Genomic DNA, 12,656 nt, shown 5'->3' on the forward strand with positions numbered 1-12,656 from the left:
TATGTGGATTGAGTAAACTGCAAGCAAGTGGACACAAATACGTGAAGAGCCAGTGGATGTAACACACATCAGCATGCACTGGCTTACAGTCTCTTGTTGTAGGCTTTTCCTACTACGTCCTCTGTCTTTTGCTCAGCCTATAATTATTTTCACAACGATGTCAGATCTACCTTCTGTCATCCTGTTATTTACACCTGTGGCCATTAGCAGAAGTTACAAGCTTAGCCTACTATTTTTCCATAGACGTGATGAAAGAGAAGCATAGCTATGCTCAGACCTGTATGGGTTCTTCGGTGAGCTTTCAGGTGGGAGCTTTTAGTGTAGACTTTGTTGCAGCCTTCATAATCACATCGATGTATTCTGCGTTTTCGTTGTGTGTCTGGAGATTCCACAGGTAAAGGTCTCTTTCCTGGCTGAACTATAACTGAAGGGTGATTCCTGCAAAGTTAAAATAATGTTAAAATCAAAAACATTTAGCACAGCAAACCTCAGCTAATAAGATTCATAACAGAGCCTTTTATTCACTACCACTCTGTCTCTTGGCAGAAAGAACAACATTACATGCATGTTGAAAAATTCAACAGGGTTTAGCAAATTTTTGTGTATTTTAGCAGTAATATTTTAAAATGTTTACTCATTTTGTGGCATGATGTAGCCATTTTTATACTTCCTAGCTCTTTTTTAAAACTTTCAGAAGAAAAACCCCCTTCAACTTTGTGTTTTTCAGTCAAACTCAGATTTCTTAAACCCTGAGTGAACTTTTGTTTTATTCACTGTTTTTTTTTTCCCCTTCAAATACAACTAATTTGATTGTAATTGGAAACAGCAATTCCATATTATTAAAGAAATTGTATCTTTAGGGTTTCAAAGCAGAACTCAATCTTTATTGTTCCAGCCACTCCTTTAGAATGTAATTAAGAATTTCCTGTTTGGTGCTGGCAGCAGGGTGCGGCCTCCCTGTACCACTGACGTCAATTCCTAAAAGTAGAGCTTAGCCTGTGTGGCACACCCACAGGATGTCTGAAGTTGTCCCTCCACCTTCTTAAACATAATTTTTCACTTTAGAAGCCCATAGGTACAGTGCAGGTAAGACATATACGAACTACAAATGGACTTCTGCTACAAACAAACCCATAAATGTTCACGCATGTGAAAACATGCAAGCTTCTTAAAAGGTGTCTTTGACTGTTGAATGACACCCCTACTGCAGAACTGGGGACAACCTTGACTCTTTCTTCCACACCAATCTTAGAAAACACATGTTTGTCAAAAAGGTATGTATCGAATATAATGTGCAGATATTGGCATTCCTTGTTGCAAAACCAGTTCCTCCATGCAACAGAAGGGAGCTTTCTAGAACTCTTGTCTTTTCTAAGTTAATGTATTTCACATGTTCTTACCAATCAACTTACGTTTTATAACACTGGGCTCTATTGGTTACTTACTTCCAAGTTCCTTTAGGGCCTAATTTTCAGAAAACACTGAATTCATACTTCTCTCAGCAAAACAGGGGGCGTGTGCTAAAGACAGAAAATCTTGTGCATGGCTTAAGAAAGGAAGATTTTTCTATGACCCCACAGCAGCGGGATGGGGATTACCAATGTGGGAAAAGTTGAATTCTGTTATTGATTTTTTTCTTAAGAGTTAGAAGCTGGAAACTGGGAACCAAATTCTCTTTCTTGGGTGGTTCTGTGACTGTTGAGTGATGTACTCTTCAAGTACACATGAAGTCTAGCTAAAAATATTATAATGGCAGGAAACCCCGATGGTGATGTTAGACAGAGATGTACACACTCTTAAATAAGAAGGCAGGCTTCTAGCTTCCAAAGAAACAGCTCTCTAAAGCAGTGCTCAGTTTCAATGTAGTTGCATACCAGTCCTTTTGGAGAAGCTCAGGCTTAGGACAGCAAACAGACTTGGTTTAAATCATTATGTGTGGAGGCTAGTCCTGGACATGGTAACATCTGGGAAAAGGGAGAAAAAGGATATTGGCCATACACCATTTGTGATTTAGATTTGCAATCTACAAGTGACTGGTAAAAGCACTGAGAATATCTTCTTTTGCCCTTATGGAAGAGGAGGCTGGCAAGACAACAGAATGTTATCAATAATCAGATAGGGCATGGCAGTTTTAAAAAATGGTTAGGGTGGTGTCAAATTCAGAGGTAAATATTAAGTAAGTGCCAATAATAAAAGCACAGCCCTAATTCTTTTGTTCCCTCTTCTACAACTAGATGTAAGTTCATGTATGCCTACCCATTTAAGTGTCACTCTTCAATAGGTAAGAGTACCTCCTAAAAATGATGATAAAACTTCAACAGCTTTTTCTTCTTTACCACAGACCACACTATGTTGACAGCATAAGTTGGACTTCGAAACTTGCATGAAAATATGTTAATAAGGCTCCTTATACTATTATTATTACCTCAAGTTTGATTTTTGAAATAACTAAAACTAGATTTTAGAAATAATTTAGAAACTTGATTTTAGAACTAACTAATCAATGCACAGTTACATTGATTATCAGACACACTAGAAAGTCCAACCATCCCTACAGAAATGTCACCAACATTATTTTTAGATAGATATAGATATAGATATCCAGATATACACAGATTTACTGCCAAAAGCTAACACTAAAGCAAAATAAGTCACTTAAAAGTCTTAAATAAGTCACTTCAGTGAGACTAAAGGTTTCTTATGACCCTTTAATGTAGCCTAGGTGTCTGAATAGTACACTCTGGGCAGTTGGAACCAATGAATAGTGATAAAAACTTCAATGCCTAACTATAGCTCATAAAGCTGTGAGCCAACGTATTTTTTTTTTAAATAAAGGTTCAAGTATCTCCTAACTTGTGTGAGTTGTCTATGTATTTTTTTATGATAAAAAATACAATTTATAAACTTCTTGTTTTGGATACAGCAGAATGTGAACTCGAAAGGGCTGGTTCTAGGAGCAAGAACTAGAGCTCCACAGGACACTACAAAGCAATTTAAGTTGTTACAATGCAAGGACGGCATCTCCATGAACATAACACTCTACATGGGCAAGCAGAGGAGATGCTTAGGAAACATGGACATAGAAATGTTTTCTGTAACAAAGCTATCCACACATGATACCAAATTTTATATTCTTTGCTCAGTGGATGGGTTTGCTGGGGAAACTACACCCATTGGGAAATAAATAATGCAAATCACTAATGCAGGTGACAAGTCTGCAGAAGTTTCAGCCCTGGAGGAAGGGTGTGGTACCAGCCAGGAACAGCACTTACTGGTTTGCCCTTGTCAAAGAGACTTACAAAGACAAAAAAATAAACTGAACCATTTCATAGTCCTGACCTAGCAGTAGTTAGCTCCAGCTACATAAAGACTTGACTCCCTTGTGTGGTAGGTGCATTATGTTAGTAAATTACCAACTAGTAAACATGCATATTTACTATCCTATGTAATAAACATGTATAAGGTGATTTAAAAGAAACAGCATATAGTTTATAAAAGCTAGCTGGCAACCAATTGCAAAGAGCCTGCAGTCTAGGAGGTGCATCTAGACTGTTTGAAGACAAGGAGGGGTGCCCACAAAAAGTCTGTTCTGGAATGCAGCCAGCCCTGGTGCTGTGGCATGCTTTTGACCCCAATGGCCATGAGCAGGGGGAAGAGGCAGCGTTCTGGAAGAAATACAGGAGACCACCCATCCACCTATGCTTTTCTTTCTCTCTCTGAACCATACCCACACTGGGTTTTGAGTGTCTGGCTTGAAGCTCTCTTTCCCTTACTCAATGAGGTGAGGTCAAACACAACCACCTGAAGGGTGACAGTGAGCAAGAGGGAAGTGCAGAAATGGATTCTGAGGTTCTGTGCCATGAGCCCTGCTCAGCTCCTGCCAGAGCCACATTGGCAGCCTGCCTGCCTACCCAGAGCACTGCCTGCTGAAGGATGAGCCTGTCTCTGGGTCATTCTATGGTTTTAGTACATTGACAGGATTTTCCCTAGAAAAACAGGAAATGGAAGGGTGCCCATGACTCCTCAGGTACTTTCTTGAGAATTTTTTTATGTTTTCAATTAAAAGGTTTATGCGCCCCAGACCTAAATTCTTCTTCTAGCCCTTGTCCTTTCTTCTGCAAACAGCACTGTTTAAAAACCTATTAGATCTGTGATCCAGTTAATGCAGGGGCCCCAGTAACAGCTATGCCAGCACAATGAGTTAATAATGGGATGGAAACAAGTGGCTGTGAGGGGAGAAAGCTTCAGAATCTACTTGAGTTGTCAAAAAAATCACCCACCAAACAATGGTCTCATGTAAAAATGCAATTTCACTTATATACACAGAACTTGTAAGCCTGAAGAGGTTCTTCCCACCAAGCAGGCAAAATTTTTGAAAAGACAAAGAAGTCCTCCAAGAAAAGAAAGTCACAACACTAATTTTAAAGAAAGGTATTTCAAGTGACATGAATAGAGATATCAGTATGAACTGTCTTTTAAGTTTCTTTCACTTTTGCTGCTGATTTTACGTAAGTAGGTTATCACTGGCTTACTGGGAGTCCTACTTTCAGTAGAGTTGTGGAACTGGGACCTATCATTACTTTAGAAATGCAATATATAAATGCCAGATCTATTGAAAGGTATAAATATGTATCAACTCCTGTATTGCTGAAGAAGGGGGAAAAGAAAGTTGCAATCATATTTCACAGTGACAGTGGTGGGAGGGATGAATGTGTATTTTATTACATGTTTTAAAGCATAGCAACATTCCTTCCCACTCCTCAGAACTGGTAACTGCTGTAATTAACTGCTTTCCGTTCCTTTGCTGATCTTGGGACTACTGTTAGCTACTTACTCTTGCAACATAACTTGCTGAGGAGACAATGAGGTCATCATTGGAGGTGACATTTGTTCAGGATAGAAGTCAGTCTTTGATGGTTCGCTTCCTGGCTCTACTTTGATTGTTTTCTTCAGTGTGGGCTTCTCATAAGACTCAATGACAGGCACTGTATGGCAGAGGGTAGGAGAGGGAGGGCAACACATAAAAATTATGAAGAGTTATGGAAATAAATAATATACAGAAAAAAATCCATAGTTAAAACAAACCCATCAGTACTACATTTACTGTGATGATTTACACTAAATACAAAATCCTTCAGTTTTAGTTATCTCCTGATGAACTCTGACTCAAAACATTTCTATTAATTTTCATCAGTCCAATTTATCAGTCCAAATCTCAGTAGATCAATAGTTTATGTAGATACAAACAAGCAACGGAGCTGGTGAAGGGTCTGGAGAACAAGTCCTGTGAGAAGCAGCTGAGAGAGCTGGGGTTGCTTATCCTGGAGAAAATAAGGATCAGAGAGGCCTCATTGCTCTCTACAACTGCCTGAAAGGACAAGAGGAAATGGCTTCAAGGTGCACTAGGGGAGGTTTAGTTTGGACATACAGGAAGAAGTTCTTCCCAGAAAGGGCAATCGGGCATTGGAATGGGCAGCCCAGAGAGGTGGTGGAGTCATTGTCCCTGGAGGTGTTTAAGGAAAGACTGGATGTGTCATGGCAACCAGACAGTGCCATGGCCTGGTTGACAAGGTGGTGTTCAGTCACAGGTTGGACTTGATGATCTCAGAGGTCTTTTCAGCCTAATTGATTCTGTGATCCTATGACCTTGGTTAAGTCTGGTAAAATATTTATACAACAAATTCTATGCCTGTTTATTCTGGAAGAACAGAAATTATGTTCCACTTCCTAAAATGCCAACAACCCACAGAAACAAAGTGCTTGGATATTTGTCTTAATTTGTTGGCATATGAGACAGCATAAAAAGCAATTCTGACAACACCAACCTTGCATGCTACTTGGAGTTTCCATCTCATCTGCGAGAACTGTGGACACCATGATGGGCTGCTGGAGATGGGGAGCATACATGAAAGGAACTGGCTGGACCACTACAGGCTGTATAACTGGGAGTATCCCAGGGCTTCTCAGTCCATGGCGTGAAAGAGCAGCGGCCATTACAGGTGGGATTGTTATTGGCATAGAAAGAGGCTGTACTCCTGGGGGTGATGGTGTGAATTTACTGAGAGGTGAGCTGGGTGAGGACAGAGTCAATCCGGGTGAACTTCTCCTATGCACAGTCTGAAATTTTAGTGGGGAAGGAGAACTTCCAGTTGAAGGTGGTGAGCTCCTTTTATTTACTGTAAGGTCCACTGGCTCCATCTGGATTCCATTTGATAGTCCTTCAGGGTTTGAGTACAATTTATTGTGCAACATACTTGGTGTAGAATAAATGACGCCGTATTTGTTTGGCTTCATTTGGTCCATGTAATTGGATGGGTATGACTGTCAGAAGGAGTGGGAAAGAAATACAGAAAATCAAATAATAAATCAACACAAACAAGCAGCTACTGCTGAAAAAGAAAGGCAGCCAATAAAACAAGCAAAATGAAAAAGTTTCAAGAAAGCACTTTAATGTAGTTTCTAAATAAAACAGAATTAAATAAAGCCTCAGATTCCCCACACAGGAAGTTAATCAAATTCTGATTCACTGTTTCAGAAGCAATGTAAGACAGATTATGAAAACAAATCTTCAAGGCTTATTGAACTACTTTTCTCCCTTTAAAATTGCCTGTCATATGTACATGCCTGTACATTTCTTAACTGACCTGGGAGATACATCTGCTATGCCAAGCATATAACGATGTACTGAGGAGCATCAATTCTGGCAAGGGGGAAGCTCAGTTGGGCTTAGAATTGCTAGTAATGGGTCCCAATCAACTACTAAAGTAATTGAAAAACAATCATCACTAAAAAAAGAAATTATGAATCTGAACCCTACAATCAATACAAAATACTCAGCTGAACTATGTAAGTAATGGGTGAGTAACTCAAGAATGCAAAGGTAAAATCTAAACCTTTCTGAATTATTTTTTTGAGATATAAAGCAGCTACTTAGCCAGTCTAATTTTGGAAAATGAGTACAAGGATAAACATTTGGTGTATTGGAAGAATATTCCTGATAGTGGTAGCTAGCAGTTCCCATTACAATATAAACCCCAAAGCTAATCTTGACCTGTGTGACGATCTCTACAATTTAGTAATTTATATATATATATATACATATGTATTATATAAGTAACACACACATCTCTAGTGATTTTTGTAAACCAAGAAGTATTAACTGTAGAGTGCAGTATTATTAAACAAATATCCAGACCAATACTGTGTTTAAAAACTGTTAAAAACTGAGGTTGTTTACAAACAGCTAACTCACAATGGAAATTGATGTGCTGCTCTAACACAGCAGTGAGACACAGAAAATGCAATGCACATAAATTTTTATTTGTGTTGTTAACTTTTTGAAATAAAATGCTATCATTGGAATTTAGGTAAGTAAACTAATATTAAAAAATTAATTACTTCCTTGGCATCAAAAGTATTTTGATGAGTGGGATTAAGTATGTTCAAAATGGTATAAAGTGAAACATCAGAAGCATAAAACTACTGAATTTTTATAAAATTATTTCCATAATATTTCAATTATTTTTTTTCCTGGTGTGAACACTGCTGTCAATATGTCTTCCTGGTTTCCTACCTCTGTCTTCCCTGTGAGGGAACCCTTGGTTCATTTTAAATGTCAATGTTAATGGGGGTATTTTTGCAAAATGACACAAATGTAATTTTTTTCTTTTCAGTTACTGTTTGAAACACTGAGTTTAGAAAATATTAAATTTTCCTCCTGCATTCATGGCACAGTGATAGAACAACAAAGCTGAGTCCCTCAGTCCATAAAACATTCAAATAAAGCAGCACACAAAATGGTGATTAATCTTCAGACAGTAAATATTACATTAAAATCTCTGCAAGTTATATATTCTCTTTATGATTATTCTTACAAATTCCATCTATAGAAACATTAATCTTTGATGGTAATTGGTTCATCAGAATTTTATTAAATGCCATTATTGCAAGAAGTGCTGTCTGTAGACTTGCCAGCACTGCTGAGCCAAGCAATGAAATTATTAGCGTTCTAAGTGATGGAGACCACTAAATATTGATATAATTTAATATTTCACAGCATTTGGTATCTATTAGATCAGATCAAATTATGGGCATAGCAAAAAAATCAAAATTTTAACAGGTAAGGAACATTAAATACTTCTGTTAAAGCTCCTGTTATTGGTTTACAGTACGGAGTTCACCCAGCTTTAATGAACTTTACTGTAAACATTCCAAGACTAAGCATCAGTGATTTACAGTGCTGCAGGTTTGTCAGGGATGATCACAATGTCATTGCCTATGAACTTTTCTTCCATTGCAAGGATGCTAAAAAGGAAAAAGCCTGTGAAGTTTAAATCTCCAGGAATGCTTTTGGCCAATGAAGTCTATTAAAGAACAAGCATCCCTAGGTGTAACCTTATCCTGAGAACACCCGGTGGGAATTCGAGGAATAACTGTCTGGATGCTCACATAGCTTCTGCATTCTTTGATGGGGGAGCAATGCTGATCGTGATTTATTTTGGTGCACAGCCTGCAAAAGGGTAGAAATGCTGCTGGAGACTGGGAAAACTGGTCTCCTGAGACTGTGGGCAGCTTCCAGGTAGATTCCTCCTCCCCAGTAGGGAGGCCAGCAGAATACGCCCACAGTGAAGACTGGAACACTCACTTTTGGATGGGTGAGTAAAAATGACAAGATTCAGTCACATACAAAGATAAAACTCTGAAGCAGTTCCACAGGTGCTTTATTCCTTTGTACTTGTGCATTCTGCAAGGACAAAGACTATAAACATTTCTAGCTGAATCTGCTTTAACATATATATTATAACCCTTTAGACCTCAGTATGTTATACTGCATTGGCAATATTTAGATACTGTATTATCAATAAATCATCATGACTCACATAATCACTGTTGTACTTCTTAGCACCTGACCAAGTCTTCTCTCTACTACTCTGCTACACAGAGAAAAACTGTTTATTCCAATTCAAAAAAAAAAAAAAAGCAACTTGTTTCACCAAATGGTAACTGGTCCAAATGTTTAAAAAGTCCTTTAAAAAGTCCTCGCAGCAAATAGGTAGCCCTGTGAGTAGGACTCGGATGACTTTGTCAGTAGTTCATTAAAAACGATCATAATATACGTTCAATAATTCATTTCAATAAATGGTATGAGCTGTTGGTAGAGTGATGAAATAGTGTGGGTGCAAGCTTCAGTCACCTGAGAAGTATAGTTACTCCTTTCAGTCACACACCCTGAAATACAGTGGTGTCAAAACCATTACTAATTTCCTCCTTCCCCTCCAACTACTGTGATGTTTTAGAGACACACAGACTTTACACCTACAGTGTAGAGAGTACACCTACATTCAGAGAGATGAGTGAGTTACTCCTAAGGGGCTTGATTCAATTTGGCCTCTAATGATTCTATCAGAATGAAAGATGCAATACAAATAATCCTGATTGTAGACTTTCAGGTTATGTTAGCCCAGTCTGCTCTGTTTAGCACCTCTCAACATCACACTGATAGTTTCTCTCTCATTCCACCTCCTCAAAAGGTGGTCAAGAAAACTAACTCACTCAGTGGCTGCTATCCTTTCCTATGTTCTCTCCATATCACAATACCTCCCTTTAGAGGTGTCTCCAGAGCAGTTTCTGTTGTGGCACCAGGGCTCCAAGGAAGCCACAAGACAAAGAAGAGCTGGGGAGCTCAAGGGATTGGGGCTAAGCAGCCTATGTCTGTACAAAAGCTGAAACACATATGGTACTCAGCCTGAGGGAAAACAAAGTGGTGTCCAGTGATGGAAACTTCACTCACAGAAATCATACTTTCCTCTGGACTTTCTACCTTTTCTTTTCTGCTTTTTTTTCCCCTCATGCAATGGCAAAAGAAAACATACACAGGTGGTAAAATGCTCTGAGTAGTCTCTAATAGCTGGTCAGAGTGATTACACTGACTTTTGAGAAGACTCCAAAGGTCCAATGCATGGAAGGCACCACATCACTAGGAGAAGGATATGGTATAGAATAACCAATATTTGGAACTCCAGTCTTGAAGTGCACTTGGCTCAGAAATACTCCCTTGTTCTTTCCACTACAGTTTTTCCTCCATCTGGGTCTGGGAAGGACTGCTCGCTCCTCTCCTGGTGAGCCTTTTGAGGGACTGACCTTGCCCATCTGGCAGAAGCACGTAACTGTTTGGGGCACTTGGGTGTCTTGTGCAGAGCCCCAGACCATTGCAGAACCTTCTCTGGGAGATGAAGGCAGATGTGCACAAAAGGCACAAAAGACAGCAATGACACTTCTTTTGTAAAACTGGCCTCTTTTCTGATTTCAATGGACACCATTAGATAATCTTAGATTATAGTATATAATCAACACTAATCTTGATGTAGCTACACAGTAACTGTGACTAAAGTGACAGACAGGCTGGCCAACACTAAAATTCTTTCTTGACCCAAATATTGGAACTTGTCATGCTCACACTTTCAGAGACAGTTATTTTTCTATCATTACTCTCCAGCAAATAAACCCCCCAAGTCAAACTGTAATTTTAAAATCCATATAAACTTAACTCCCAGAAGTGCTGTTAGTAGCACGGAAGAAATCAGACTGCTTACAGTTGCATTTAAATTTATGAAAATTATTCTTTATTTTAAATAAAACAGGAAACAAACTTTTCATTGAAAGATGCCATTCAGAGCACAAATTTAATGCACTCTGAATTATGTACACTGACTTCACCCTTTTAATGGATCAGCCTTTCTGGGGGTGTGGTTTCATGTTACACTTAATATGTTATTTCAGGCTAAAATCTGAAAGGGGAGGTCCTGTTCTCTCATCCTCCCTCCCCTTGCTCTAATATTGAGCAGCTGCACAGAATGAGTCAGATCAGCTTCCTGATCTGACAAAAAAATGAGTATTTTTGGTGTGTTAGCTATTACGACCATTCAGTGAGCTGATCCAAAGGTTTCAAATTATTCTAGGACCACACAATTCTTCAGTCACACAAAGGAGACACAGAACTGGTATGGAGGTAGCAAAGTCAAAACCTTTCGTTTCAGCAGCAGCCTGTATCATCACAATTCTCACTGTACTGCTCCCACCTATATGTCCTGCTGCTCTTGCTTGTCAGACTCTTCTCTGAGATGATCCTATTCTCTGAGTCCATGGAAAATGAACCCAATTTTAAAGAAGTGTCTCCTCTTCCCCTTTTTTCCCCACTGCCCTAGATCTCATTTGTTCACTTGGTAAAGCAGTGCAAGCAGTTTACCCAGCAAAAAGCCATTGCTGGTTTGGGTTTTTGCAGGATTAATTTTCTGCTGTTTAGAGCAGAGCTAGCCACGTTACCTGTTACCACAGGCACCTGTTACCACAACCAAGAGAAAAACAAAAAAAAAAAAAGGCACAGCAAGAAGCTGTTCACTTAGTTCAAGGGTGTAACACTGAAACCACAGGCAATTGCCACTTCATCATGAAGCGTGGCAACTTAATTTCAACCCACCTCCTTCAGCAGCAGGAGCTACAGAGAGTATATTTACAGTGCAGTGGCTGAGGAACACATGGATGCTCTCCCCTCTGACAGGCAACTGGTCAGGTCATTTAAGGCATTAATAAATTAATTAAATACAGAAAGTTTTCCTAGAAAGTGAATGTGATTGCACCAAGAGCAAAATATAGCTTCACATGTTTTCCTAAGCTAGTCCAAAGCTTAATTACATCTCATTATGAATTTAAAGGTGGAAAAATTAAAAAGTCATCTTTAGGGGCAATATATTTGAAAAGTCTTACCACTGAAACAGGCTCCATGGCTTCTTGCTTGATAGGGACTGGGTCAAACATTAGCATCTTTTTTATTCACCTCTTCTGATGCCTCTGAGGTTCTGTCCTGCTGGGGAAAGACAAGGTGTTAGAAAGCCACGGGAAATACCCGAATCAAGTTTGTGAATTGTAAAGAATTCACTATTTTGTCAGATTAATGTGAATATTTATCCATCTCTAACACAGATATTTAAATCTTTGACAGAATTTATTGCAAGATTTTTCTTTCCAAATTGCTATTGAAACATAGAGACATCTGCTCATTTTAATGAAAATCAAATTGAATTTTTGTTGTTCATGTCAGCACACCAAGACCACAGAATTTTCACTTTCATTAGCTGTCAAGTGTTTTAACACATCACAGTTTAGACCACGCATTTCTCATCAGCATTACAACCTCAGAATAACCTTGTTTATGCAAGTGAACTGATTCTGGAAAGGATCTCTCTTTCCTAAGAGTCCTAATAGAAACACTCAATAGATCACATACAGTGAAACTGATATCAATGCAAAAAAAAAGATTAAAATTCAAGACTAACTTGGGCTACATTCAACATGCTGCAATGACTTAACAGAAAAAATGCATCAGTTATTACAAGATAATAGATTTACTGACAATTCAGCAACTATTTGTGCTAACTGTGCAAAATAAAAGCACGTCAAAACAATCTGCCTGCATTCTGTGCAGCTTCAGGTTTTTTTTGCTACAGTGTTCAACCTTACTTGTCCAATCTCTAAATGTCTGAAATAAAAGTATTTAGCATAAAGCATGTCATAGCTGTCATACTACACATTTGCCATGGTTATCTTGGAAAGATACTGGGAAGGAAAGGAGATACCTCTTCTGGGTAAAGCCATAAGCT

The 12,656-nt window shown here is 38.7% G+C and overlaps 1 protein-coding gene across 4 annotated transcripts in view; it reads right to left on the bottom strand.

Moving 5' to 3' along the window:
- KLF3 (KLF transcription factor 3) overlaps nucleotides 1-12,656 on the bottom strand; it is a 28,325-nt gene that overhangs the window by 4,875 nt on the left and 10,794 nt on the right. For 3 of the 4 annotated variants that reach the window (XM_053940222.1, XM_053940218.1, XM_053940220.1), the window contains 4 exons: nucleotides 11,764-11,860; nucleotides 5,826-6,321; nucleotides 4,835-4,985; nucleotides 278-438 (listed from right to left, as the gene is read on the bottom strand). In XM_053940222.1, coding sequence (XP_053796197.1) covers nucleotides 278-438; nucleotides 4,835-4,985; nucleotides 5,826-6,321; nucleotides 11,764-11,820 — 865 coding nt within the window. In that variant the 5' untranslated portion in view covers nucleotides 11,821-11,860. Of the gene's footprint in view, nucleotides 1-277; nucleotides 439-4,834; nucleotides 4,986-5,825; nucleotides 6,322-11,763; nucleotides 11,864-12,656 lie in introns of all 4 variants that reach the window. The other variant, XM_053940219.1, reaches the window with a different exon arrangement.

The sequence above is a fragment of the Vidua chalybeata genome, chromosome 4 (assembly GCF_026979565.1).
Source record: "Vidua chalybeata isolate OUT-0048 chromosome 4, bVidCha1 merged haplotype, whole genome shotgun sequence".
Lineage (NCBI taxonomy): Eukaryota > Metazoa > Chordata > Aves > Passeriformes > Viduidae > Vidua > Vidua chalybeata.